The sequence below is a fragment of the Trichoderma aggressivum genome (genome assembly GCF_033847375.1).
Source record: "Trichoderma aggressivum f. europaeum strain CBS 100526 chromosome Unknown scaffold_007, whole genome shotgun sequence".
Taxonomy (NCBI): domain Eukaryota; kingdom Fungi; phylum Ascomycota; class Sordariomycetes; order Hypocreales; family Hypocreaceae; genus Trichoderma; species Trichoderma aggressivum.
Window position 1 is genome coordinate 321,011 of NW_026946373.1, and position 26,890 is coordinate 347,900.

Sequence of the window (26,890 nt, forward strand, 5' to 3'; positions counted from 1 at the left end):
AACCAAGCGTTTTATATTGGGATTTTCGTAAGAGCTTTCTGTGTGTGTCGTCAGCCAAACCGCCATCTCTCCACACAAACGTTATACCATCCGGCCTAGGATCGAGAAAGTTTAAAGTCTACCTAAATAATCGCAGATTTCGTGTGCCTCCATCAAAATGCCCGACAAAATGCATCTTCCAATAGCAATATGAAAGATGATTCAGTACATGCTTTCCCCATGGCCGGCTACCAATCAATCCCCTCCATCATTATGTCCGACAAAAATGCATCTTCCAATAGCAATATGAAGGACGATCCAGTACATGCTTTCCCCGTTACCAGTTACCAATCAATCCCTTCCATCGTATCCGGTTATCCATGCCCGTTCAACCATAGTACATGTATGTGCCAAGCAGCCAAGCTGATCAGCAACATACAGTGTGTTCCACCTTAGTATTCCAGAGGGGCGATTCTCAAAGGATTGAGGGTAAAGTAAAAACAAGCGCTGCGCCCACTCCTGTGATATCCTTCAAAGTGTTCATAATCCGTTGAATCCTGAACAAGGAGAGATATAACGTAGGAATTCCCGATAGGCCGACACCAGCCATCGAGCAGCTCCCACGGTACAGAAACACGCTCGTTGCCTTCCAGGGGCTCATCCACGATGATGAGAATATGGCGCCCCGTTTGCGCCGCTGCTGATGCCGTGGCTCCCAAGTCGATATTGATGTGCCGCCGGTTGCGCGGATTCCATGGATACTCATGAGCCACCACTTCAATCATGGGCGGCTCAAAATCGTGACCGGGATCCATATCGTAGAATCTAACCCCGAGAGGAGTTGGGTGGCGATTCGACAGATTTCGATGTGTTGAACTTCCAGATTCCGATTCTTTTGACGGTTTGGTAGGCGTGTCTTTGAATAGTCGAGTGCGTATCGTCCTTGATATTCAGGTCATCGCCCGATTTCTCAAGGTTGAGAATCTCTGATCGAAAGGCTTTGCACAATTGGAAAATCCGTATACAAAGTGGCCGCTTGGCTCTGGAGAGGAAACGACCGGGAGGGAGTTTGGATCAAAAGGTCGTAAGAAATTTACCACATTTATATATAAGAAAGTTACCACATTTATATAGATTTCTAATGCATAAAGTATATACGCCTAATCGCAAAGTTTTCAAGTCACGGCTATGGTTCTATCGCAATGTTACTTTGCGGTTTCTCTAGTGGCGTCGCTACAGTTCACATTAGCATATCGACGCATGATGGTTGAGTTCAGCCAGATCAGTTTAAAGGGTCAGTAGTATAGTTAGCTTTCTCTAGATCGAAGGTGTGCCAATAGTTAACATGAAATACTCCAAAGGAAGGTGGCCGTACATAGATAACCTGAACCTTGAATGCGCCTACTGGCGAGTGTGTCTTCTTACAGTTTTTTAGCCGAAGAGGCTGCCCAATAAGCCACGTAATATGATAAGTACCTAGGGTTTTGAAGGATACATCTGGTGATCAGTGAGCTGGTCGTAATTGCGTGGTTAAGAGCAAGTTTTTTTTTGGTGATAATCAAGTTTAGTGTACCAGACGATGCCAGTATTTGTAGAATAATACCCAACAATATCAAAGCTATAGGTAAATGCAGCGTTAGAATGACAATACGCGGAGATTTATTTACCTATTGGTAGATTGAAGCCTATATCGATTTTCCGGCCAAATGCAGGTGTCAAACGATGGCAGATTGATAGACGCCCCATTGTCTCGTGCTTGACACATGGTAGCTCTCGTACGGGTACGTGCGTGCACACTCGCATGCAGATGAGGCAACTAAGTACATGTGTTTTATATATCTTGTGAGTCATAGTCGATGTTTTATCAATTTTTCGGATTGATAAGAACAAGGATGCTGCTCATGAGAACCTTCGTTGAATTGGCTCAACGCTACTGCACTCTGATTGGTCGGAACATCTCAGCTCAATGTAAGGCTGTGCCACCTGAGCCTGGTTTATCGCTGCCTTATTCCCCTCCGCGTTTCGTCCTTGTATGACATGGCTTTTTCTCATGTTGAGCAGATTTGCATGATATCTTGCACTGTCAAAGTTAAAGTGCCGTGATCGCCGCTCAAAATGAGTCCCAACACGAAATCCCATGCCGATTACAGCGTCGGATGGGTCTGCGCGCTGCCACAAGAGCAAACCGCAGCTACGGCCATGCTAGACGAGAGGCATGAGGGTCTATCGAAGCCTCCCACTGATAGTAACGCCTATACTCTCGGCTCTATAGGCCAGCATAACATCGTTATCGCTTGTTTACCCAAAGGTTATGCTGGTCCGAACTCAGCAGCCACCGCGGCTACTCAGATGGTCCAGGCGTTTCCCTCCATTAAAATCGGTCTCTTAGTCGGCATGGGAGGAGGGATTCCGCCAAAGGTACGACTAGGCGATGTGGTTGTAAGCACACCAGATGGTCAGTTTCCTGGTGTTGTTCAGTGGGATCTCGGCAAGTCGACGGAAGGAGGAAAGTTTGAAAGGACTGGTTCTCTCAGTAATCCCCCCAACTCTTTATTATCGGCCCTGGGAAAACTAGAATCGAAACACGAGCTGGAAGGTTCAAAGATCCCTGACTTTCTTGAGCAATTTAGAGAAAGATATCCACTGGCCGCAAAGTCATATCTTGATTCTACTTCACTTGAGGATGTATTATTCAAGTCAGGCTATTCGCACGTTCATGGGAAGCCCATCGAAGATGATGGAGTGGGTGATACTATAAAAGAGGATGGTGATGGCGTGTCGGATGAGGAGGAGGAGGAGGAGGAAGAAGGCTGCGTTTCATGCGACCCATCTCAAATCGTTCGAAGAAAAAATCGATCCATGCGCATTCAATACGGTCTCATAGCATCTAGCAATACGACAATCGAGGATGCGGAACTCCGAGACAGGCTAACCAAAGAGTTGGACAAAAAAGTTCTTTGCGTTGAGATGGAGGCTGCCGGACTGATGAACAGTTTTCCATGCATCGTCATACGGGGCATTTGCGATTATGCAGATTCCCATAGGAATAAAACTTGGCAGAAATACGCGGCTGCAGTAGCGGCAGCATTTGCAAAGGAGCTTTTGGGCTGCGTTCAGTCAAGCGATGTGGAAGGAGAGCGGCCCATCAGAGATATATTGAATGAGGGTGAGTCATACCATTCAACTATATATCGTAGCAGGAGCTGATCACAGGTCTCAATTGCCCATTTTCTCAGTCAAAGACGAACTGAATCAAATCAATCGAGATATTAAAGCCGGTTTCGGGGAGACGAAGAAAGATCTCGATAATCTCATTGACGGTAAGATCTGCTTAGTTTGAGATGACGGTAAACCTCTTGCTTACTGCTTCAATAGTCCAGAGAGTTCGAAAGCAAAACGAAGCCCTGGCATGGCTGAGTTCTGTTGACTCTGCGTCCATGCATCATGACTACATCAAGAAGTGCGAACCTGGAACAGGGCAAGACTTTTTAAATTCTGAAGAACTTCAGCAATGGATAAACATTCCACAAACGACTCTGTTTTGTCCCGGCATTCCTGGCGCCGGAAAGACCTTTCAGATGGCTATCCTAATAGACCATTTGAGTCGTGGATTTCGGCATGACGACACGATTGGCCTTGCTTTCTTCTATTACAGATTTGACCGCCAAGACACACAGAAGCCAGAGCCACTTATCGCAAATCTCATCAAGCAATTAGGTCAAAATCACGAACCTTGCCGTGAAAAGATTCAAAGTTTCTGTGAACATCATAAGAAGAAAGGCACTTGGCCATTGATTGGAGAGCTTGTTGATCTGCTCGAGTTGATATCATCATTACTCTCGAGAGCTTATGTCATTATCGATGCTCTGGATGAATGTGACAACAATGAAAATAGCCGCACAAGATTGCTTGATGGACTTTTTGCTGCACAAAAGAAAGGGCTTAACATTTGCGCCACATCTCGCAAATTGCACGTCATTGAACAGAGATTTGAAGGAGCGTTGAAGTGGGAGATTAGTCCCAGCACAAATGACGTTTTTTCGTTTCTTGATACACGCATGGCACAGCTGCCCGATTTTGTGCAACGCAACGCATCTTTATAAGTGGAGATCAAGAAATGCATAAGATCTGCCATTGAAGGGATGTAAGTAAATTGTGACAGTGAGATATGGGATTCATAAGCTTACCAAATTAGGTTTCTCCTAGCTCAGCTATACATCGACTCTCTTGTTGGCAAGAGATCCATTACGAGTATCCGGAGGGCATTGAAGACAACAGAGAGAATCGATAGATCAAACGTTCTAAGCAAAGCCTACCACAAGGCAATGGAACGAATACAGCAACAGAAAGGCGACTTGCCCGCAGACGCAATGACCATTCTTGCGTGGGTGGCTCAATCCAAGAAACCACTTCCGGTGGGTATACTTCAATTAATACTCGCAATCGACACTGAAAAATCCATGATAGATGAAGATAACTTCCCAACCGCCGACCATATCACCCAGGCTTGCGCCCCGCTTGTTGTGATAGACAGCGAAACTCGAGGAGCTCGACTAGCCCATTACACTATTCAAGAATATTTTGAAAGCCCAAACGACACTAAGACGGGGAAATTTCAGAAATTGATTGCCGATACTTGCATGACAAATCTGTCATTTTCCAACCCTCGTTCTGTTTTCATGAACAAAAACGATGATGAAGGAAACTTTCACAACTATGCAACGGAATTCTGGGCACATCACACAGAGGAAGCTTTATCAGCTCGAGGTTTAGATATCCAAAGGGTAGTGCATTTTCTTAACAACGGGGCGAAGTCAGATCTGTGGCACGATTCCTTGATGCAGATAGACCTGGCACGCACCAACCTTTCCGCAAGTACAACAGGCGGTCTACTACAAGTTCCAGAGCAAGTAGTCGAATTCCATGTCGCAGCCTGCTTGGGTCTATCAGCTGTAGTGGTAGAGCTGATCAGAAAGGGATATGACCCCGATGTTAGAGACAAACGGAACAGATCACCTCTATGGTGGGCAGTGTATAACGGACATGCAGGCATAGTCGAGCTTTTACTCAAACAGAATGTCGACATCGAAGTGAGAGACACTTTTACCTACAGAACGCCTTTGAACCTAGCTGCAAGACGAGGACCAATATCAATTGTTAGATTGCTCTTGGATAAAGATGCAGATCTAGAACCTGGAAACAAGGACGAAACAATCAGTCCAATCACTATCTCCCAGGAGGTTCTTTCGACATTGTATTCAGTGAATACCAAGTTTCGACCTCATAACACTGATACCTTTGGTGATGAATGGAGGTACCTCAGTCCCCTCGCATCGGCGGCAAAGGCAGGGCGCGAAGAGATATCAGCGTTGCTTTTGAAAAGGGGTGCAAAGATAGAGACCACAAGCGATCACGGACCAGCAATATCAGCATTACATGTCGCCATAAATGCCAATCGAGAAAGTATAGTTAGGCTATTGCTCACACACGGGGCAGATATAGAGATGCGAGATGCGAAGGGCTCGACGGCGTTGCATATCGCTGCATATTCTGCAAACCCAAATTTTCTTGAGCTATTACTCTCAAAGGAAGCGGATATAGGGAGCCGAAATGATAACGGTTGGACAGCATTGCATTATGCTGCGGCGATTGGGCCGGTGAGCAGGGTCGAGCTGTTACTCTCAAAGGGCGCAAATATAGAGGCTCAAACTGAAGAGGGTTGGACAGCATTGCATCTTGCTGCACGGAACGGCCAAACGAACATTGTCGAACTATTACTCTCAAATGGCCTAGATGTAGGAGACAAGGACAGATGGGGGCGTACAGCTTTACATATGGGTGCAGAGACAGACCGTGGCCGTGGGGTTGAAGTATTGCTCGCACATGGTGCGGAGACGGACAGCCCAGATGAGAAGGGATGGACACCGCTGATGATCTCTGCAAGCTATTGCCGCCCGAATGTAACCAAAACTTTGCTTGCACATGGGGCAGACGTGGGGATTCGAGACAATGAGGGATGCACAGCGCTGCATATTGCGGCAGAAGCAAAAGATTTAATAGTAGAGCGTGGCAGTGTGGTCGAAATATTGCTCGCGCATGGCGCAGACATGGAGAGTCGAAACAAGCAGAACCAGATGCCCGTTCATATAGCGGCAGCCTGTAACAGCTCCAGTATGCTTGAAGTCTTGCTCGCCCACGGAACAGATGTGGACATCCGAGACAGCAAGGGATGGACAGCGTTACATAATGCTGCGAAGTCTAACGCTACGAATGCAGCCGCCGTACTAATCACACGAGGTGCCGATATAAATGCTGAAAACGAACAAGGCGAAACAGCGTTGGTGATAGCCTCAAGGCATGCATCTCAGGAAACGCTTGATGTCCTGATAGCGCAAGGAGCCCGGCACTCTGAATGTTCAGTCCTCTCCTGCGCCATTATTTCACGTCTCTGGTCGACAGTGGAGCTGCTCGTCGAGAAGGGCGTCACCATAGATGAAGATGTAGCCGTCTGTGGCGGCCGCATGCTGCATAACGTGATCGAAAAAGATGACATGTCATTGTTGGATTGGCTTCTCCAACACAATGTGGACGTCAACTACTACGACGTCAAGGCCAAACGCAATCCGTTGCATAAAGCTGTCGAGGTAGGAAACTTGAGTATTGTTGCTCGTCTACTTGATGTAGATGGAATTGACGCCGAGGCAAAATCCGGGGAGGGGCTGAGCGCTTTGTCAATGGCTCTTCGCAATAGGAAAAAGGAAATTGCAAAATTATTGATGAGTTCTGGAAAAGTGCGCACTGCATTTGGGCGACCGGAGTTTCTCGAGTTCTTGAAGAAGAATTACCGTTAAATCAGACAGAGTCTCACTTTATATGCAGATTTTAGTTGGAATTTACTGTATTGATTACAGTACGCGTCCTTGCGGCTGATCACCAAAGGTTTAGTTAGAGGCCATTCTCAAGACTGCATTGAAGTTGACAATAGTCTGCCTGTATAAGCAAGTTAGTACGTGCCTGTAGTCTCTGATTGGCTGGACAACTAAGCCCACCTCGGGCAACTAGAGCAGGGGTCAGTTTTGGGAGATAGCCAACTCACAGCCATCAGCGTGGATATGCTCCCTTGTATTGGGCACTTCAGATGGAGCGTATTCTCGATGAATAAATCTTAGAATTAGCTTTGATCTTTAAACATATACAATGGATATACTGGGAAGATATTCGATCCGACAAATGCCTGGTCACGTGTGAGTCTGAGCCAAATTGAAGTACTGTGGAACCCCCAAGTTGTGAAGCCACGGAAGAAAAGAAGAGTCTTGAACACTTCCAAGCACTGTACACTGATTTCTTCCATGTTTCCCAGCATTCATCGCCCTGGAAATCCCCCCTCATCTCCTCCGCACGTCCGTAGAGCAAAGATTAAACTCGGTGCCCGGGAGATTCCATTCGGTGGCGTCCGATGGCTTTTCCCGACCGGACCATCGGATTTCCAACCGCCCAGTCGACGAGCCAAATAGTCGGGCTAAGAAACTAAGAAACGAACGAGACATTAATAATAGGCTGTCTAACCCAATGACGATTTTCGCCACAGAAAGGTTTAAACCAAAATCGGACCATTCTTTGCGCGGCATGGGCCGATGTGTCATTTTCTCTTCCCGCATTTTCTCATCATCACCGTCCCCGGAGACATTTTCCATCCGGGTTTCTTGTTCCTTTGCTATTTTGACACGCTTCTCTCCCCGCGTTCGCACGCAAGAGAAACTCCGTCTTGTGACTCGTCATTGGCCTTTTTAGCTTTGAAAGTCCGAAGATTCCCTGGTTCAATCGCCGCGGCTTAGAAATTGGTTGGCTTTTATCCCGCAAACCCGAGGGAAAATTAGGAGGCGTTGCCCGTCCCCCCCGCTAACGCAACTCGAAAAATATTTGTCAAGCCGACGATTGTTTCAGGACTCAAAACTCTTCCTAGGTCTTTTTCACTCTCAACTTCTCCATCAAACTATTTGCCTCAGTATCGGTTACTTTGGCTCTTTTAACCTGGAACTAAGCGCGACTTTCGACTCTGCCGGATCTTTACCTTGTGGTTCAAACTAAGGAAGAGAAGCTTAAAACATGCTTCCTCCGATCCCCGTCCTCGCCGATTACGGCATCTCACCCACTCACGGCTTTCTGCCCAGCACTCTCCCTCTCACCCGTCTGCCAGATCCCTACTACAACAAATGGGAGGCCATCGTGGCGAATCTACAGGCTCTGATCCTCAGCCGCCGTTTGCGCGGCGTTATCGACCGCCTGCCGGTGCTGTCGACCGTGGGCCTGGAGCACGATGCCGAGTGGCGTCGGGCGTATTCGCTGCTCTGCTTCATGGCTCACGGATACATCTGGGGCGGAGATTCGCCCTCGGATCGACTGCCGCCTCAAATCTCGATTCCGCTGCTGGATGTGTCGCGCCACTTGGAGGTTCCGCCTGTGGCGACTTATGCGGCCGTTTGCCTGTGGAACTTCAAGCCGCTGTTTATGGACGAAGACATTGACAACCTGGAGAACCTGGCCACGCTCTTTACGTTTACCGGGGCAATTGACGAATCATGGTTCTATCTCGTCTCGGTGGCCATCGAGGCCCGCGGCGCCCCCATCATGTCTCTCATGCTCACGGCCATTGCGGCGGCGAGACAAAACGACTCGGCCGTTGTTACACGGTGTCTGAGGACTTTTGCCGAGCGCTTGACTGACTTGACAAATATCCTGCAGAGGATGCACGAGAGTTGCGATCCCGTCATCTTCTACAACCGCATCAGGCCCTTCCTTGCCGGAAGCAAGAACATGGGCGAAGCCGGCTTGCCGTTTGGAGTCATTTACGATGATGGCACAGGCAACGACAAATATCGACAATACAGTGGAGGGAGCAATGCGCAGAGTAGTCTGATTCAGTTTTTCGACATTGCCTTGGGCATCCAGCACCGACCTACGGGCGAAAAGAGAGATGCCTCATCCGGCTCGGACAGCCGAGGCCGCAGCGCAAAGCACAACTTTATCCAGGAGATGCGCAATTACATGCCAGGCCCTCATGCGCAGTTCCTCGAGGATGTCTCTCGCGTGGCCAACATTCGCGAATACGTCCAAGAACACACCGAGGATGCTCAGCTTTGCCTCGCCTACGATGCCTGCCTAGCCATGCTGAGCGCCTTCAGAGACAAGCACATTGCCATTGTCACGCGCTATGTCATCACTCCGTCTCGCCAAGTCCGCGCCCGTAGCAGGTCTCGCAGCCCCGAAGTCACCCGCCGGCCTCTCAACCTCGCCGTTGCCTCTCGCAAGAGCGAAGGGAAGAGCCAAAAGGGCACTGGCGGCACGGCGCTGATTCCCTTCCTCAAGCAGGCGAGAGACGAGACGGGAGAACCGGCCGTTGAAGAGTGGACAAGGAGATTCATGAAGAGACAGGTGAGGAAGGAAGGCAGCGGCGATTTCTTCCTAGGCAAAGAAGATGACGGCGCTCCCTCGGAGACGGAAGATGTTGAAGTAAAGGGTCTTGCTGGAACTTGGACGATGGAGGATGAGGTTGGAGGAATCTGCTCGTATTAATGTGCTGAAGATGTCTCGATGGGGAGGATTGGAAGCTACATGTATTCAACACGCTTCTCGGATATAAAGGGAGGTACATTATCTGCTTTTTAAGATGTTACTTTTGGCGGGCGGTTATTTTTTTTTGTTTTCGATTGGACTTGTTAGAGCAGAGATACATACATGTACACACTCTGGGAGATTACAAACGACGAAATGAGGTTGACGGCAGTTGAGCAACCCATAAAGGTCATGAATTTTGGACTGTTTTTACCGAGTTGGATAGTACATAGACGATGGACAATACATCACCACTCATAGACTGCTCAGGAGTCAGCAAGTCTTTTTTTCGCTCATTTCATTTCTCTCTCTCTCTGGTAACACAGACCGCTTCTCACCAGTGCCTCTCAGCCGCAAAATGTGCCAATGCCAACCCCCTCCAAGCAAGGATCCAGCAAACATCGTCACAACGCCCTGAAGCCTCGTCTCCCTCTCCGCTCATTTGACAGCGGCCCGCGGGCCGATACGAGGAGGCGACCGCGGAAACGACCCGGGAAGTTACACAGCGACGAAAAGCAGGATTTTTTTTAATTTAATTTAATTTTGTGCCCGTTTGCTGCCTTGTGAGTGGGTGGCGTTTGTTTGTTTGCGGACTATTGGTTCATGCAGGCTTTTTTTTTTTTTTTTTTTTGCTTTGTAGCACCTAGAGAAAGCGGTGGACATGGAACAAATATCGAGACGAGGCAGACAGAGCGTGAGGATCGAGTCTAATAACATACGAGTAGCAACGTGATTTAGCAGCTTGCTCGTACTAGGGATCCAGAAACCGGGAGCTTGGAGCGTTGAGGGCTGGAGCTATGATGTTGAATGACAGGTGCCCGGCACTTGGGATGCGTGTTAGTTGGAGAGCTTCGGCAGGTTCCGTGTGACACTGGCCACTTTGTGCGCAGCTGATTGTCTTTTGCAGCATCTGTGCGGTTGGTGTGTTTTGAATATCGTCGGTACATGCAAGAAGCTATTTATTTCATGGTATTTTTCAGTTGTTCGCATCTACGGAAAAGTACTTGTGGTTGAATTAAAGTGCATCTAGCAACACCTAGCTTACAGACCGGCCTCACACCAAAACATCACCAACCCAAACTCATCAAAACAACAAAACTGCACATAAAATAAAATATAAAAATAGATTAAAACAAAACGCCATAATCAACCATCCCTCACCTGGAAACCCGCAAACATCCCAATCCGGATCCCCTGCCGCACCCCCCGTCTCAAGAACAATACTAAGCAAAACGCCACCTCCCGCAACAACAATATTAAGCCCTCCCGCTCCCTGCATCGTCAATCCCCCATCTTCCTCACTTTTATTCCCCTTTGCCTTGCTGTAATGCCCGAAACGGTGATGCACTTTAGTTCAAATGTATTATTCCCTGTTTGGAGACTGGAAATTCTGGTGTGGTATTATGCCGTGCGAGACAATGTACCGGTTCGGTGGGCGAATGCGATGGGTGACGACGGTTCTGTTGTTGTTTTCTTTTTTTCTCTTATAAGGTGAGCTGACGATGGTCTGAATGCGAGGAAACGTTGGGAACAATGGCTTCAGTTGTGATGATTTGAGCGGCAACTCTGTTTTTTGGAAAACATTCTTCTTTTTCACTTTGCTTTGGGTTGGCTGTATAGCTTCTTTTTTTTTGCGCTGCTGTTGTTCGGTTTGATATATCGTCTTCTCAAACTCAAGCCTCAACACCAAGATATCCAACATCACCAACTTTCATATCAACACCAAAAAAATCCTCAACATCATCAGTCAAACGACCAATTCACTCCATCCACCACCCAAAATGGACTTCAACCCATACACCCAAAACATCACCATCCTCGGCCCCCCCGGCTTCCCCCCCATCCCCATCCCCATCTCCCAAATCGACGCCTTCAACGACGAAACCGCCAGCATCCTCATCAACTACGGCGCCCAGCTCGGCGCCTCCCTCACCATGCTGCTCGTCGTCCTCCTCGTCACCCCGTCGCAAAAGTTCCTCCGCGCCTCCAACCTGCTGCACGTCCTCGCCCTCATCGTCTGCGCCGTCCGCACCGTCTTCCTCGCCTTCTACTTCCTCTCGCCCTTTTCGCACTTTTACCAGGTCTGGGCCGGCGACTACTCCCAGATCCCGGCCTGGAACTACCGCACCAGCGTCGCGGGAACCGTGCTCTCCATGCTGCTCGCCGTCATCGCCGAGGCCGCGCTCATGTACCAGGCGTGGACCATGGTCTCGCTCTTTACCAACAAGGCCAAGTACATCATCACCTTCTTGTCCTTGCTCGTCACCCTCATCACCACTTCCTTTCGAGTGGCGGCCACCGTGATTCAATGCGAGAGCATCCTCAACTTGGTGTCGACCCGGAGGTATGGCTGGCTGGTCAAGACGATGCTCATCTGGAACACCTGCTCCATTGCCTGGTTCTGCGCCTTGTTCAACTCCAAGCTCGTCCATCACTTGATCACCAACCGCGGCGTGCTTCCCTCCCGTCGGGCTATGACCCCAATGGAGGTGCTCATCATGGCCAATGGAATCCTCATGTTTGTCCCTGGTAAGCTTCCCCTCTCCCTCCCTCATATCATCATCTTCTCTCGCTAACAAAAGCTCCCTGCAGTCATCTTCGCCATCCTTGAATGGTACCACTTCATCAACTTTGAAGCCGGCTCTCTCACGCCCACCTCCATCGCAATCATCCTCCCCCTCGCCTCCCTCGCCGCACAGCGTCTCTCTCAAGCCCCTTCAACTCCCTCCTCCGAGCCCTCCTATCCTTCATCATCCTACCAGGCCCCCTACAGATCAACCGGCGACTCCTCCCGCACGCCCCTCAAGTCTGGCTCGCTCTTTTCCGCCATCACAAACACCAGCTCCGCCACTCGATCTCACGCCGCTGACACCACTGTCCTGGCTCCGGTCCGCCATGTCATTGACCCAATCGATCTTGAGCTCAGACAGATTGACGGATATCTGCAGCCAAAGGAGATTCACTCTAAGCCGGAGGCAGGTGAAAGCCAGCTACACAAGTAGTACTGATGTCGGCGGCCATTTTGCTTTATTCTGCTTCTTTTGTTTGCACCTCATTAGCAAGCGTTCTAGCAAGCGTTTTTGAAAACTTAGCAAACACTGCTTTTAAATAGCCATTAGTTTGAGAGGCAGGGAGGACATGTTCTGCCAAGATGGGACACGATAGTCGTCCATGATAGCCTGGGCTTTAGGAGATATATATATATATATATACACAAGAGATACCTCTGTCTAAAGCTTCCCGCTTTATAATTTCATGGCCTGTCTACTTAGTGAACGTTATCAGAGCAACAGACTCTCCCAATATAGATTGATGTAGGCCATGACATACTTGTGAAAGCCCATGATCGTATATGGACGGTTGATTGAAGTGATAACAACATCTGTATTCGAGTAGTAAACTAGCCCCAAGGGAAATCTACTTCTGATGCCCCCCACGATCCCATTACTCCCCCTACTCCGTCTGAGCTCGTGCCCTCAATGCAGCCATCCTCTCTCTAAAAAGACTACCAAGGCTAGTAAGGTTTCGTAGTTCATTGTCTCTCACCGGCTGCGGCTGCTCGAGCGTGCATTGAGCCTCCGAAACAAACAGCCCATGGCTACGAGACATCAGGCGCCGACGCAAAAGGCGAAGCGAAGGGTGGCGGTGCGGCATCATAGGTTCGTGCGTAGTAGAGGAAGCCTCGCTGCCGTCCGTCCATGTCTCGTCACACGAAATTCTGTGGTATTTCTGCTCAAAATCGAACCCTCCCTCACCGTCGATATTGTATCCTTGGCGTTGCACGGGAAAGCTCTGCTTGCCACCGCCTTCAGATCTCAACTTTGCCTTTCTTCTCCATTCCGATCTAAATAGCGACCCCTTGACAAGTCAGGCCACTGTATGCAATCCCGACATCATGGAGAAATTCAGGATTAGGTGCAGCCACTTACAAAGTGTTTCTTATGGCGCTTTGTCTTAATCATAGCCGGTTTCGTGTAGAGCAAGGGCTTGATATCGCTAGCCTGGCTGCTGGCACTATCTACGCCTGGTGATCGCGTATATGGCTGTGGAGGCCGATCTTCTATCGGTGACAACAGTCTTGGAGGAGATGGTACGTCCCCAGTTCTGGTCGTTTCCGGCTCAAGATTGTCTCTAGCAAGCTTGCTCTTTGTAGCGGCAGTCCTTTGGAGTGTCGGAGACGAAGATACCTTGCGAATATGTCTGAGTCCGTCTTCTCTATTGGCTTGATTGCTCATAGACTCAAAAAGACCAATCGTCTCTTTGAGCCTCCTGCCGTTTCCAGACAAAGTTCCGGAACGAGGCGGCTGGGGGCCATCTTGTGTGGAAGCTGGCCGCACAGAGCCCTGTTGGGAAATAATCGGCCTTGGCGGTGTCTCCAGGCTAGGTCCTATGGCTCGTTCGACCTGCTCAGCCTTATTCTGCAGGAGTGGCTGTTTGTCGTTGACTGTGTCTGTCCGTGGGTGCCTCTTCTAAAGTGATGGCATCGAGACTGATGAAGGCAACGCGCTGTCAAACTTTCTCCGGAGATTGGAAACCTTTGACTGCTGAGAGGGAACTGATCTGGATGTGGGCAGCAGCGGGCTCCTTTGCCCACGTAGTTCTTTGGCATCGCCGTCAGTATAAGTCATCGATGATAGCACGGCGTCGCGGCATGGATAGCAGAGAGTCACACCAGGTTGCACGTCTTCCAAAAGCTCTGGGCCGTCCCCTCTTACTCGCTCAAAAGAGTTCACCAAATATCGGCCATCATGTCTCAAGTTTCCGTTTTCAGAGTCCAAGACCACCTCGGATGTGTCGAAAGGCTTTGGGCGCCAAGTCCCTACGTCTGTAACAACCATACTTTTGAGCGGAGAAGGGGTCTTGTCCAAAAACACACCACCCTGTAGCTTGAATCGGGGCTCATTTCTTTGCCATGTGCTTTTACTGTCTTCGATAGCAGCTCTGCTCTCTCCCGGGGTCCGAAAAGAGCGATCGGGCGAAGTGAGCGGCCTTGGCAGGTATTCGGGATGCTCAACGTGGCGGTGAATGGAGTCCAGATCAGGAACAATTCCTTCGTCTTCTTGTCGATTCGCCAGTGTGCCCGCTTCGTTTACGGTTGACGACGCTTTCATGGGGCTACTCGCAAGGGAGAGCGGTTTATGGTCATTGCACTCGGTGGCCGTGGTAGGTAAAGCAACGCGTTTAGGTTCATAGGTAGTCGTTCGCGCAACATCTATTCAATCGTTAGTTCACAATTCATCCATGTCATGGCTAAAAAGATATGAATGTGTATCGGTCGAAGAGTGTCATTGAACCAGGGTCTGCTCACTTGAAGTAACAGTCTTATCATTTCCTCGCTCAAACAATCTCCTCATGTCCGCAACCGCCAAGCCTCTCCTAGACATCAGTTTCCCGACTTTGGACGATGTGTTTGCAGTGGTGCCAGCACGGCTATCCCTGAGAGGCGTTTTCAACTGGCCTCTTGTGGTACTCGTAGGAGCCAGAGATGGCGATGCCAAAGTTTTTGATGAGCCAAATGCACCATCTCTTGTGTTTTCCTGCACTGGCTGAGCATCTGAAAATCTGGATGCGGGAATCGAACCGTGTCTGACTTCACCTGCCGATCCAATGTCTTGAGGCGTCTTTGATGCTCCGAGGTTCTCGAATTTGGATACCAGCCGGGCCAATCCTCCTTGCGACTTGGGCGCACGCCGAGTACTCACAGAGGACATTGTTCCCGTCAGACAGCGTCTCCGAATACAACAGCAGAGGAAAGAGATCCAACCGACTATAGAGCCTGGGAAACGAAGCGAGGATAAAGAAAGCGAGGAGGGTAGAAAAGAGAGCGAGGAAACGAGGATGAAAACAAATAACAAGTAACTTTTGGGAAGCTGAATAAAACAACTGTGATATGCAGGCAATGCAGTCAAAAGAAGAGCTCTGCCATGAGGCCGCGCCTGGATCCAATGTTTACGTCAAGCTGCCGAGCTGTTGACTCTGGTGTCCCGCGATCAACCGCAGCTGCCATCTCTCGTCCATCGTTTTAACCAGCAAGAAGTAAAGGGTGAAGAGATGAAAATGCTGCGCCATCCAAAGCTCTTTCCAAAAATAACACCCCTTCTCCTGACCCGTACCGGGTCTCCCTGTTCGGCTATCACGACCGAAATAAATCTCCTAAAGCACCCCTTGATCGGATCGAGCAACAAGAAAAGGATCACATCGTGCACAAAACAAGATTCGAAGAATGTTCCAAAAATGGAGAGCGCCTTTCTTTTATTTCATTATCGACTCAATCATTTCCGACAAGCCACTGCCGAGCTGCACCATCCACCTGAAGTCGCCCCGCAAGTTCTATATCGCGTGCATCAGGCCGCGCAAATCTCGCATCGTAGTATACAATCATCCTTCTAATGTACAATGACTCAATTTTTTCGGTTTGATTTTGGGGGTTTTGTCGAATTGTTAATCGGAATTGGAGCGTGAGGGAGAGTGGGGAGAGTGCCTGTCGATTATTGACTACATCACATCGTTGTCAGTTATAGATCCGCATAGTGATTCGGTTGATCGGGAGTCGTACGGAGGCAGGAGGATCTCGCCCCAAGAGCTGGAGAGGAAAGTAACCGCAGCCTGAGTTTTCCAATGTCAGCATCCCCGCGCATAGTTCCAAATCGATCGTGGGAAACGCACTCCGAAGATGGCGATGCTGCGGACAAAGGCGGCGTTCTCGGCAGAGGTCAAGGTCTCGTAAGTCGAGGCGACGAAGCCTTTGGGGGCGCGGCGGCCGCCCTTCTCGCCGTAGATTCGCTTGGGAGGCATTGTGAGTTTGCTAGACAAGTGGTGAGGACCGGAGGCGAAGAAGCGCAAAGGGCGATGGGCAGAGTTGCTTCGATGCGAACGTCACTGAGGGCATCGAAAATTCAAAAACGCCCCGCCATGGATCGCATTCAATCGCTAGGTCACATGATTAGGAAGATGCTGAACACAAGATGAACTGAGATTGGCAGGGCCAGTATCAAGCAATAGAGCATCTGGTTCCGTGGTCTAGTTGGTTATGACATTTCGTTAACAGTTAGTTGACGCCACCGAAAAGGTCCCCGGTTCGAGCCCGGGCGGAATCACTCTTTTTGCCATTTGCAGCAATTTGGATGTTGCTCACGATGTTACGAGTCAATGGAATGAAGCTATCTTCATCATTGATTTAGTTGCCTTGTTTTTTTTACCCTTGTTACACTTTTGCAACTGTGAGAGGATTTTGTTTCCAATGATTTTCACATGCGTAACCTACCTAGGTAATTAACTTATTGAGTTTTCCTCGTGAAACTCAAGCCCACCAGCATCACGTTTGGTTACTAAGATGGCTCTAACCAAACAAAGTTCATTAAACAGCCATATTACCGCGTCGGCATACGTTCATTGCACATAAAGCATTCAAAATAGCCATTCAAGTTTGATCAGACAGGCATAAATTCACATTGTTTCCCAGCCTTGACAGCGCTTGTTTTGCTCTCCCCATAATCAAATTACTTTCCTCTAGGGTATCTATTCAAGCTTCCACTGTCACCAACACCCCACCCCCGCTTATCCGCAGCGGCATCGTCATTGAGCGTGTCGGCATCTGAAGCAGAGAGCACAAGCACAGGGCGCCCATATACCTGTCTGTATTCCGTTGTGTATTGAAGTCGATTCTAGTAAATCTATCAGTCATGGCAGAATCACCGCGACAGCCTGGCGGCTTTATTCCTCCACAAGGCGGACTCCCTTCGCCGGCTCCATCTTCAGCCTCTTCACGGGCAGCATCAAATCTGCCGCATCCGAGAAACAGTGCATTGCGGCCCGGATCAAACAAGGAGGACATGGTGAGGAGATTTGTAGATGAAAAGCTGCTCTACGTCTCGCGTCGATACGTCAAAAAGTTTGGAAACCCGAATCCTGGGGACACGGTGGTTGGGTTTCGGACCTTTGGGGAGGTGTGCCGGGAGCTTGATGAGATTGTGAATGTCTTGTGGAAATCAGGGACTCGTGAGTATTGACCATCTCAACTATTTTTATATAAGATGATTGAAATGCTAACGTCAAATGAAACACCAGCGAGCTTGCAGATACCGTTTCTGCTCAAGTTGGCCAGTGACTTTACTCAGTACGTCCGGTCATTCCCGCCATCGTCCAAAGCGTCGTTTGACCTGCTGCACAAACTGGACCACTGCTTCGCCAGCCTGCTCTCCGGCCAGGACACTGAGACGAATGAGACGCTTCCGGGATTTGAAAACGGGCTACGAGCGGGCATGACGACTACCGACATGGTGCGGTGCCGGAGTCTTGTAGAGCAGACGAGGGTGCTCATGGTGGAAGTCATGAGCAGTGGCGAGCAAGAGGAAGAAGAGGAGGATGACGAAGAGGATGAAGATGACGGCGACGAAACAGAAGGGGGGGAAAGCTACGATGCTGGTGGTCCGTCTTGGGACATTGATGAGGATGAGCTACATCTGGACGCTGCGCGGATCTACGAGAATACGATTGTGCATCTGGGGAAGAGGCTTGGGGACTCGCTGGGGAACAGCGTCGACAGCGGCGATGCTGCCATGTCAAGTACGAGCATGACCTGAGGAGTTGAGGTGAATCAGAATGGAATATTCCAGGCAACCGGTATTCGTATGTTTGAGCCTGTGTTTGCCGCGCTGCATCAAAACATCAAACATGCTGAGTGGCCCCCCCTGTCCGGATCCAATGGGGCCCCCACGATGTCTCTCGCCTAAGCAAAGCACAGCCCAAGTGAGGCGCAAAAGGCCATCCATGGATTTCAAGGGTAATAAGAAATAAAGCGGAAAAAAAATAAAAATAAAAACCCTTGTCCTTTGCCTCTCCAATACCAGCACGCAAAAGCACACAAAAGAGAAGATGAGGGAAACGAAACAAAACACAAAAAAAAGCAAAAAAATGGCCACCTCCTGAGCTTGACTTGGGGGGCGCGAGTCAATGAGGCTTCATGGGCCGCTCATTGGCCCAAGATGCGCCGCCGTCAGCCAATCCGGAACGGCATCCTCGTATTTGCTACAGTAGCATCATGCAGTTTCCAGCAGTTTTTTTTCTTCCTTTTGTTTCGTACGGTAGGGGGGAGGGAAACTACTTTTTGCCGGTGGCGGGCTATTGTTTTGTTTTTTCTTCCCCTTTTCCCTTGATATTCCTGCTGCTGCTTGGGGGGAGAGATCCGATTGGGGATGATGGGGGACTGAGCTGAGGCACATGCGAGCTGTTTATTCACATGTTTGTGTGTGTACCCGAGGTGTAGAGCAAAGGTACCAACTGATTGTGAGGTGTTTTATTGAACAACGTGTATACTACCTAGACTATATGGAGATGGAACTTCAATAACTTGTATACTAGGGGCATTGACTACTATCTGCTAGCGAGGCGATCTGGCTCTGGAGATGCGATGCGATGCGATGCGATGCGATGCCCAGGGGCCGCGTTTGTGATTGATTGCGTGCCCTGGATTCTGCTTGCTGGACAACGACGATCAGCCCGTCCATTTCCATTCATCTCCTTCTTCTCACGATGCTCCCACGATTGACTGCTAAACGCCCGCAACAGTCTCCTAACATACAGTAACCCCCTTGTCCACCACATCTCAGCATCAGCATCAGCATCAGCATCGGCATCATCATTCCTCTCGCCACAGCCAATCCAGCCTTGTCACCTCACCCTCTCCAACGCATCAAACCACAAAGTCTACCTGCTCGCTACCACGCACATACTTCACACCTGCAGCCCAGTATAAGCACACTACTGCACCCACCCCCGGTCCTGTTTCCGCTCTGTTTCAACTTCTGTGCCTGGCCCCCAATCCCCCTGCACGTTTCTCGCGCCTAAGGCCTGGCCCCCCTGTAGGATTTCTGCCTTTGGCGGGCGGCATCACGCCTATCAGTCACAATCACTCCATAAGCCGGTAGAGCGTGCGTCTTGGCATGCCCAACATTCCGCCTCGGCCAGGGCGTTTACTGGCTGCCGTTTGGGATTTTTTGCCTGTATCTTCTTTTCTTCTGACTCCTTCTGTTCTCCTGTGCGGGATTTTCTCTTCTTCTTAGCATTCGGACATATACGATGGGCGCTTGGGCCGTGGTGGATCAGACTATACGCGGCTTGCATGATGATAGGACTCCATGACCATGCAAGGTACCTGAGCATGAGGACGGCCGCAGTATCAACAATGGCCATTATCTTAGTCCACCAGATGTACTCGTATCGTACTCGTACCCGAGTCTAGTGTTGCTCGAGTACTACTAGGTAGAGTTAGTGCAGGTGCGGTGAATGCAACGACAACGCATCAAATCGGTTTTGGGGCCATTCAATACATGTACGAGTACTTAAGCAGCTCCTCTGCCACTCCTCCCCCGTCCTTGCCACCATGCGTCTTGCTCTGCGGTTGCTTTGATACCCTTTCTTCTTCTTCTTCTTCTTCCCCCTTTCAAACTTCATTCCCTTCGCCAGGCCTGTGGCCGTTCCCTTCCTTTCGCTGGTCGATTCTGCGCACTCCTTTTATCTTGTTACTGTTGAACAGTCAGAACCAAAAGCAAAAACAAACCAGAAAAGAACAGACAGACACTCCTTTGCCCAAGTCTAGATATTCATTCCCTCAGTTGACCGTGATTCTCAACCGTCAGAGCAAGACTCTCTCTCTCTCTCTCTCTCCTGATACAGATCCTTGTATCCCACGTCTAAACGATATCAACTTTTCACCACCAAGATGCATTTCCAATCTCTCAACCTCTTCGCCCTGGCCATCTCCTCCGTCTCGGCCACCCTCTCCCCAAACATCCCCGGCATGAACCTCGTCTGGCAGGAGACTTTCGTCGGCGAGCAAGGCGACATGGTCGACCTCACCCAGTGGACCGTCGTCACCGACCTCCACAACAACCAGGAGCTCGAGACTTACACCCAGTCCGACTCCAACATGCAGCTCTCGGGCGGCCAGACTCTCCAGCTCGTCCCCCAGCAAGCTCCCTCGGGCGAATGGACCTCTTCCCGCATCGAATCCATCCAGTCCTGGGCTCCGGCTCCCGGCAAGACCATGCAGGTCCAGGCCGCTCTGCGCGGCGGCTCCAGCCCCCTCGACGCCAAGCAGGGCATGTGGCCCGCCTTCTGGATGCTGGGCGACTCCATGCGCCACGGCACGCCCTGGCCGCTCTGCGGAGAGCTCGACATCTTTGAGCAGATCAACGGCCAGCTGACCGGCTACGGCACCGCCCACTGCGACCACACCGGCGGCGGCGCGTGCAACGAGCCCTCGGGGCTTGGCCAGAGCATTCCCATTCCCCAGGACGACAGCTTCCACACCTGGGCTCTCAAGATCAACCGCTCGTCCAACAACTGGCAGACGGAGACCATCGAGTGGTACCTCGACGGCGTCCTCTTCCACACCCTTGTTGGCGCTCAGTTTGGCGACGAGGGTCTCTGGGCAACGCTTGCGCACTCCCCAATGTACATCATCCTCAACCTCGCCGTTGGTGGTACATGGCCCGTAAGTTCTCTTGTGTCATCTCCCAATTGATGCAACCTGCATGGCTAACCTGCGAAATAATAGGGTGATCCTAACGAGGCGACTCTGCCCGGCTGGGGCAACATGTTTGAGGTTCAATACGTTGCCGTCTACTCTTCCTAAGGGGGGGTTCAGCTCCTTGAAGAGTGGAAAGAAGATACGAAAAAAAAAAAGAAAAAGATGGATGGAAAATAAATAAATAAAAGGAAATTTTGGATTTGGGTAGATATGGTAGAAGGCGCTTTTTATGATGCACATGTCATGACAACAATGTCCCCTGCGTGGGACCCCATTTTGATTCACTGTATATATATTCTTTCAAGATACCTTATACGACTGTTATGACCCTCAACTCATCGCATTGACTCTGTTGCATTACTATTGGTGACTTGTATGCAAAAACACCAATCGAGCGAGACAGTTGCTAGTTACACGGCAATTCCTCTCAATTCGCAGTGACCAATACCGTTTCAACGAACGAATCACATTCATTTTATAGACAAACAGTACACATAGTAGGTAACATTAATTTGATCTTTTACAACAAGTGACTTATGTGGTATGCGAAACTTCGAAAAAAACCATTATCGAAACGTTAGGCCAAGAAAACATTTTACAGGAGGAAAAGGGGAAAAGGGGGGAGGAGGGCTTTTTTTTTCTTCCGCCCAACCCCCCCCTCCACGTTCCCCTTCCATCAGCAAAGGAAATGACATGTAACACTACTTGAGAGAGAGAGAGAGAGAGGGAGAAGAAGAATGAAGGAACGAAGAAAGAAGACAAAAGAAAAAAAAAGGAAAAAAAAGGGGGTGGGACAAGTAGAGGGAATGGGTAGAAAAACAAAATCCACAGGGACAACATCTCTTTTTTTCCCGTTTCAAACCATCAAAGTAAAGACCCTGGGAAAACCGGATCGCCGCATGACCATTGATATAGATATCCACTGAAACGCCGTATCGAATGATGCCAGATTAGAGATAACCCAGGAAAGCAAAGCAACAAAACAAAAGACAAAAACTGCCGACCCATCTTGATATCGAACAAAGTTCGCGGGCGCCTCATTTCGAGGCAAACGGCCTGCTCACCGCTCTCGGGACCGGCCACGCTGCGAGAGCTGCGCTCTGTGCCCACGTCGTGTCCCAAATTACTCGGAGCGTTTCCGGTGACAGGGTGGCCTCCTACTCCGCACTGATCTCGCCGCCTTCCAGCCCCGAGTATCCTCCAGCGAAGTCGAACGGCTCATTGTTGGCATCACCATCATTCAGGAATGAGTCGAAATCGAAGTCATTGAGCACATTGTCAGAGTGGAGTGGGTTGGCCAGTTCCATTCCGAAATCCTGTCGTCAAGGTTAGTTTCCTCGGGCCTAAACGATGCGGAAAAAGAGGGCTGACATGACTTACCGGTATAGTGAAGTTGTCCATACCGCCCAGACCGTTATTCTGAGTAAGATCGTGAGTGGGTTGTGGCACGGGGGCAGCTTGCTGCGGCACCGGCGCACTGGCGGCGGCAGCCGGGGCGGGGATTCCTGTAGTCGCGGCGGCGGCAGTTGCGTTAGGCACGGGGCCTCCGGCTTGACCGTTCTTGAAGGCTCCGCCGACAACGGGAGTGATGGGGGTAGCTGGTGCTGCCGCGTCACCTTCCGCGTTGTTCTCGGCGGCGGCGGCGGCGGCGTTGTTGAGGTTCTGATTCGTCTTCTTCTGTGCAGCGGCTCGCTATAAGATCCGTCAGATTGCAAAATGGGTATGTTAGGGGAAGAGCTTACCTTGTCCTTGGCATTCTTGGTGTCCTTCTTCTTGGGTGCAGCTTTGTTGGTCTGGCTAGGCGTGGGAGGCGCTGCCGAAGCCTGCTGGGGCGACGCAGTTGTCCTGTTGTTTGCGTTGGCCGCCGCGGCCGCCGGTGCCGAGGGAGGAGGCATAGATCGCTGCTGGGGATTCCCCTGAACTTGCTGGCCCTGCTGCATTCCCTGAGGCACCATCTGGCCATTCATTCCAGGTTGCCACTGCTGTGGGTTGCCCTGAGCGTTCTGCTGCTGCTGTCGGGCAGCCATCATCTGCGCATTCATCGGGCCGTTGAATGGCTGGCCAGGGTGTGAGCTGGGCGGACGCATGCCGTTCATCTGGGCCTGTCCCATGTTCCCTCCATCTACTCCCTTGTAGAAGTGAGGTGCCATGCTGACGTCAACGTGGTTGCCCAGGAAGTTCATGGCGTTGGGCGACTCGCGCGACTGTCCACCATCGGGAACAGGCGAGGGGATGCCGGAGTTGTTCATCTGGGGTGTGCCGCGCTTCATCTGTTCCGCGGGGTTGGGAGAGGTTCCGGACCTCATTGCCTGGGGCGAGGTATCTGGGAAGGGCTGTCCGTTGGGTCCGGGGGCGCCAGGTTGGCCATCTCGGGGGATTCCACCCATGTCGCTCTGCTCTTGACGGGCCATCATTAGGCGCTTCTTATTCTGCTGCTCAAGTAACATCAGCTGCATCTGATAGTCCTGCAAGGCGTGGTTGCTCCCGGCAGCGGCTGCCTGAGCGCCTGCTGGGCCTGCTGGTCGCATACCGCCGGGGCCATTCATCTCAGGGTTGTAGAATGCGTTGAGGGCGTTGCCGTCAGGGCCCTGTGGCATCATGGGCGAGCTCTGGTTTTGAGGTCCTCCTACGCCGGGGATCTGCTTGTTGCCCATTTGGTTGCCGTGATGCTGCTGAAGGTTTTGGGAGTAGGTTGCAATAGACTTGTGCTGTGCCGCAGGTGGCGTATTGGCAAAGTTTTGCATCTGCTGCGGGTTGAGCTGCGCGGGGTTGATGCCGTTGGCGGCGAGCACCTGCTGAGCGTTGGCCACATTACCCATTTGCTGGCCGGGCATGACTTGGCCTGGACGGCCATTTGCCATCATGGCGCCGGGCTGGTTAGCATTGAACGGCGCACTGTCGAGGCGTGGGCGTTTTGAAGGAGAGGGCGCATTCTCTCCCGAGGCGGGAGACGATGGCCGATCCCGGTTGCCGTCCATGTTAGAAGGATCTCGCTGCATTTGATTCTTTGCTTGAAGCATCTGCATTTGAGGGCTGGGTAGAGAGAGAGAGTATAGTTAGTACAAATTTGTTACTCAAGGGACGCCACTCTCTCCGGACTGCTTACTTTTGGTTATTGGCCATAGCCGCCCGAGCAAGATTATTCTGCTTCATGGTCATGGCCATGTTGTTGTTTTGCATGTTTCTCATGAAGTGGGCTTGATATTGCTGCTGCGCCAAATCAGGGCGCATTTGACGTAGCATCTCCTGTTGTTGGGTCTGCTTCATTCGCTGTTGCTGCTGCGGATTCAGATTAGCAAGGGTGCTTTGAATTTGCAAACGGCTGGATATAATAAAAAAGCATAGGGAAAGAAAAAGTGCTCCACTATCTGTTTCGTACCTGAGTGTGCTGAACATATTGATTCACCATGCCGCTCCCGCCCTTGACGCGTGGGGCAGTATAGATGTCCCAGAAGACGCAAAACCATTCGTAAAGAAACGACGTATCAGAGGCGGGCATAGGCAGCTTAGGCGGAGGCAGGTCGTCTGGCAACTTGGAGTCACCGTCGTCTTTGGAGTCGGTGTCCATGGGATCATCAACACCGTTCATTGCGTTGCCGTTTTCGCGACGGCCAGCGGCGTCCTTGTTGACGTTGACCTGCTGGTCGCTGTTGAGGAGGGAGCGGGCACAGTCGTACATCTGGTGCCTGAGGAAATACTCGTAGATATATGTGTTGAGAACGCCGCGCTGGTTCTCACTGGCTTGCTGCTGCCGTGCCGCAGCCGCAGCGGCAATCTGAGGATTCATAGCGCCATTATTCATCATGGGCATCGGTGCGCCGCCAACTGGGCCACCACCCATGGGCGTCATGTTTGCCATTCCAACGTTGGGATTCATGATTGCTGCAAATATGGGGAGGAATGTAAGAGGTTTTATAGAGAGGAAAAAAAAACTCGAAAAAAAAAACGCAGGATAACAGGCGGAGATTGTGTAACAAAGTTTGCCTTGTAAGCCACTCAGGTGCCGCCGCGCGAAAAGCCCTGTCGGGCTGGCAACGTGGGCGAGATGGGACAGAACCCGAAAATCTCGAGAGAGCCGAAGCGGGAGAGAGGGCTAAAATGATGTGTGGAAAGCTATCGCGAACCGCGTCGGAGCGAGTTGAGTCGTCGAACGCAGCGGCGAGAGAGACGCGCTTGTCGAGGCCAGGCGATGGGCAGAGTGGCGTTGTAAGCGACGACGGCGGTCGGTGATGGCGGAGAGGCAGAAAATTGGCGACTGCGGGCTGTCGCGGAGCAGCGAAGATGCCGCACTTGCTGCAGAGATGCGTCCAACTGCCGGGGGAAGGCAGAGACGGCTGAGATGGAGGATGGAGAAGAGAGTTGAGCAGGCCTCTCTATTCTGGGGGCTGGGATTGTAGCGCACTACAGCGAGGTTGCCTTAGTGCTGCGTACCGGCAGCGCGGGAACACAGCACAGTAGCGGAGCGGTAGAGTTTCGTCTGGGGTCGGCAGAAAACGAGACAAGAGACGTCGAGGGCCGAGTCGAAGCAGTGAGAGCGGGAGCTGCTTTGAGGCTCGGCGACAAGTCGACAGAGACACAGAGAGCCGTTGGTCGTCCAGGCTGTGAGGGTCAGCACTCGCGCTGGGCCGTGGAGACAAATGTCGCGATGGACATCAGATTAGGCTGTGGAGGTAGTGAAAGGTCAGGTAAGGTGCAAGTAAATCGAATCCAGGCCAGGCGATGGTGGTGCGCAGACGCGAGCTCATACAGTACGGCGAGCGCACGGGCAGGAAAAGGAGTGTGGCGGTTGAGGCCGTGTGGGGAGCGATCTCGCACGGCCGGGAACTGCGCAAGAGCCGCGTCGGTTTTGGTGCGCGCAGCCTCGTCTCGCGGTGTCCTGGCTGGCCTTGGCTGGCCCTGTCTGGCGCTGTTCTGGCCTTGGGGCTGGTGCCGCCGCACGGTACGGATAAGGCGCGGGCGCGAGACTGCACAGTGCGAGGCGACGGCGGCGAAAAGCAGAAAGTGGCCGAGAAAAGTTATTCGAGTGCGCATAAAATTGACGGGCTGCTTCGGGGGGGCATTGGCGATCCCACTATGAGGCACCGGCTCGCTGGTGCCTGCGTATGCGTCAGTCTAGGTGCGTAGTTTTGGGTCTGCGGCCGGATGTTTGCGCCTCAGGCATGAATCCCGCACCGCACGTCAAGCCCTGTGCGACAGACACGCCAATGAAACGGCCGAGCTAATTGGTACATGATCTCATGTGAGGTAAGCCGGCTCCGGTCATGTACTGTCAGTATCTTACTACCTCTACTACTATACGACTTGGAACACGGAGAGCTGCGTGTAAGAGATTTGAGCTCTCTCTGCACAAGGAGCTTTGAGTTGATTTGGAATTGCAAATTGTACAGTGCTGGAAACTTGTAAAATGCACTAATTGATGAAAATCACATCAGGTGCCTAGTTCCGATCCTCGCGTCATGCGCCTCAACATCAGCAAACATTGAAACCCCCTACATCAGCCCGGTTTCCTCTCTCCAAACATCCTCATTCTCCTCCATCGCACCGCAACTCCATCTTCAAATGTGCCGACAGTGAATCTGATCAACTCGACGCTGCATCGGCTTGTGACGTGATTGCTCATACCACGTACAACCCGAGGTGGCTCTTGGGCCACTCAGCGAGCATCGCGTTGAATCACTCCACAGCGTGAGTGGGCTGATTCCATGGAGATCAGGCAGGCCTGCTTTGCTTTCCACCTTGGGCCGGCCTCGGGCTATCTCTTCGCAGCAG

General features: G+C 51.0%; 9 protein-coding genes across 9 annotated transcripts; 6 read left to right on the forward strand and 3 right to left on the reverse strand.

The window, feature by feature from the left end:
- Positions 1-2,094: 2,094 nt before the first annotated feature.
- Positions 2,095-6,830, forward strand: Triagg1_2654 (uncharacterized protein; the record flags this gene model as incomplete). Its single annotated transcript, XM_062896859.1, has 5 exons — positions 2,095-3,145; positions 3,216-3,299; positions 3,355-3,996; positions 4,084-4,123; positions 4,175-6,830. The coding sequence occupies 5 exons, from the start codon at positions 2,095-2,097 to the stop codon at positions 6,828-6,830; spliced, it is 4,473 nt and encodes a 1,490-aa protein (XP_062758271.1).
- Positions 6,831-8,085: 1,255 nt separating this feature from the next.
- Positions 8,086-9,552, forward strand: Triagg1_2655 (uncharacterized protein; the record flags this gene model as incomplete). Its single annotated transcript, XM_062896860.1, has 1 exon — positions 8,086-9,552. One exon carries the CDS (start codon positions 8,086-8,088, stop codon positions 9,550-9,552), a length of 1,467 nt encoding a protein of 488 aa, XP_062758272.1.
- A 1,820-nt stretch (positions 9,553-11,372) lies between these two features.
- Triagg1_2656 (uncharacterized protein) lies at positions 11,373-12,593 on the forward strand (the record flags this gene model as incomplete). Its single annotated transcript, XM_062896861.1, has 2 exons — positions 11,373-12,120; positions 12,184-12,593. 2 exons carry the CDS (start codon positions 11,373-11,375, stop codon positions 12,591-12,593), a joined length of 1,158 nt encoding a protein of 385 aa, XP_062758273.1.
- Positions 12,594-13,044: 451 nt separating this feature from the next.
- Triagg1_2657 (uncharacterized protein) lies at positions 13,045-15,302 on the reverse strand (the record flags this gene model as incomplete). The annotated part of the gene is made up of 4 exons (XM_062896862.1): positions 13,045-13,449; positions 13,521-14,035; positions 14,186-14,803; positions 14,900-15,302. 4 exons carry the CDS (start codon positions 15,300-15,302, stop codon positions 13,045-13,047), a joined length of 1,941 nt encoding a protein of 646 aa, XP_062758274.1.
- Positions 15,303-16,086: 784 nt separating this feature from the next.
- On the reverse strand, positions 16,087-16,386 carry Triagg1_2658 (uncharacterized protein; the record flags this gene model as incomplete). The annotated part of the gene is made up of 2 exons (XM_062896863.1): positions 16,087-16,197; positions 16,258-16,386. The coding sequence occupies 2 exons, from the start codon at positions 16,384-16,386 to the stop codon at positions 16,087-16,089; spliced, it is 240 nt and encodes a 79-aa protein (XP_062758275.1).
- Positions 16,387-17,273: 887 nt separating this feature from the next.
- Triagg1_2659 (uncharacterized protein) lies at positions 17,274-18,173 on the forward strand (the record flags this gene model as incomplete). Its single annotated transcript, XM_062896865.1, has 2 exons — positions 17,274-17,589; positions 17,659-18,173. The coding sequence occupies 2 exons, from the start codon at positions 17,274-17,276 to the stop codon at positions 18,171-18,173; spliced, it is 831 nt and encodes a 276-aa protein (XP_062758276.1).
- A 2,138-nt stretch (positions 18,174-20,311) lies between these two features.
- On the forward strand, positions 20,312-21,226 carry Triagg1_2660 (CAZyme family GH16; the record flags this gene model as incomplete). The annotated part of the gene is made up of 2 exons (XM_062896866.1): positions 20,312-21,085; positions 21,149-21,226. 2 exons carry the CDS (start codon positions 20,312-20,314, stop codon positions 21,224-21,226), a joined length of 852 nt encoding a protein of 283 aa, XP_062758277.1.
- A 1,052-nt stretch (positions 21,227-22,278) lies between these two features.
- Triagg1_2661 (uncharacterized protein) lies at positions 22,279-24,998 on the reverse strand (the record flags this gene model as incomplete). Its single annotated transcript, XM_062896867.1, has 5 exons — positions 22,279-22,437; positions 22,502-22,813; positions 22,864-24,154; positions 24,228-24,400; positions 24,501-24,998. The coding sequence occupies 5 exons, from the start codon at positions 24,996-24,998 to the stop codon at positions 22,279-22,281; spliced, it is 2,433 nt and encodes an 810-aa protein (XP_062758278.1).
- Positions 24,999-25,840: 842 nt separating this feature from the next.
- Positions 25,841-26,245, forward strand: Triagg1_2662 (uncharacterized protein; the record flags this gene model as incomplete). The annotated part of the gene is made up of 1 exon (XM_062896868.1): positions 25,841-26,245. One exon carries the CDS (start codon positions 25,841-25,843, stop codon positions 26,243-26,245), a length of 405 nt encoding a protein of 134 aa, XP_062758279.1.
- Positions 26,246-26,890: the final 645 nt, after the last annotated feature.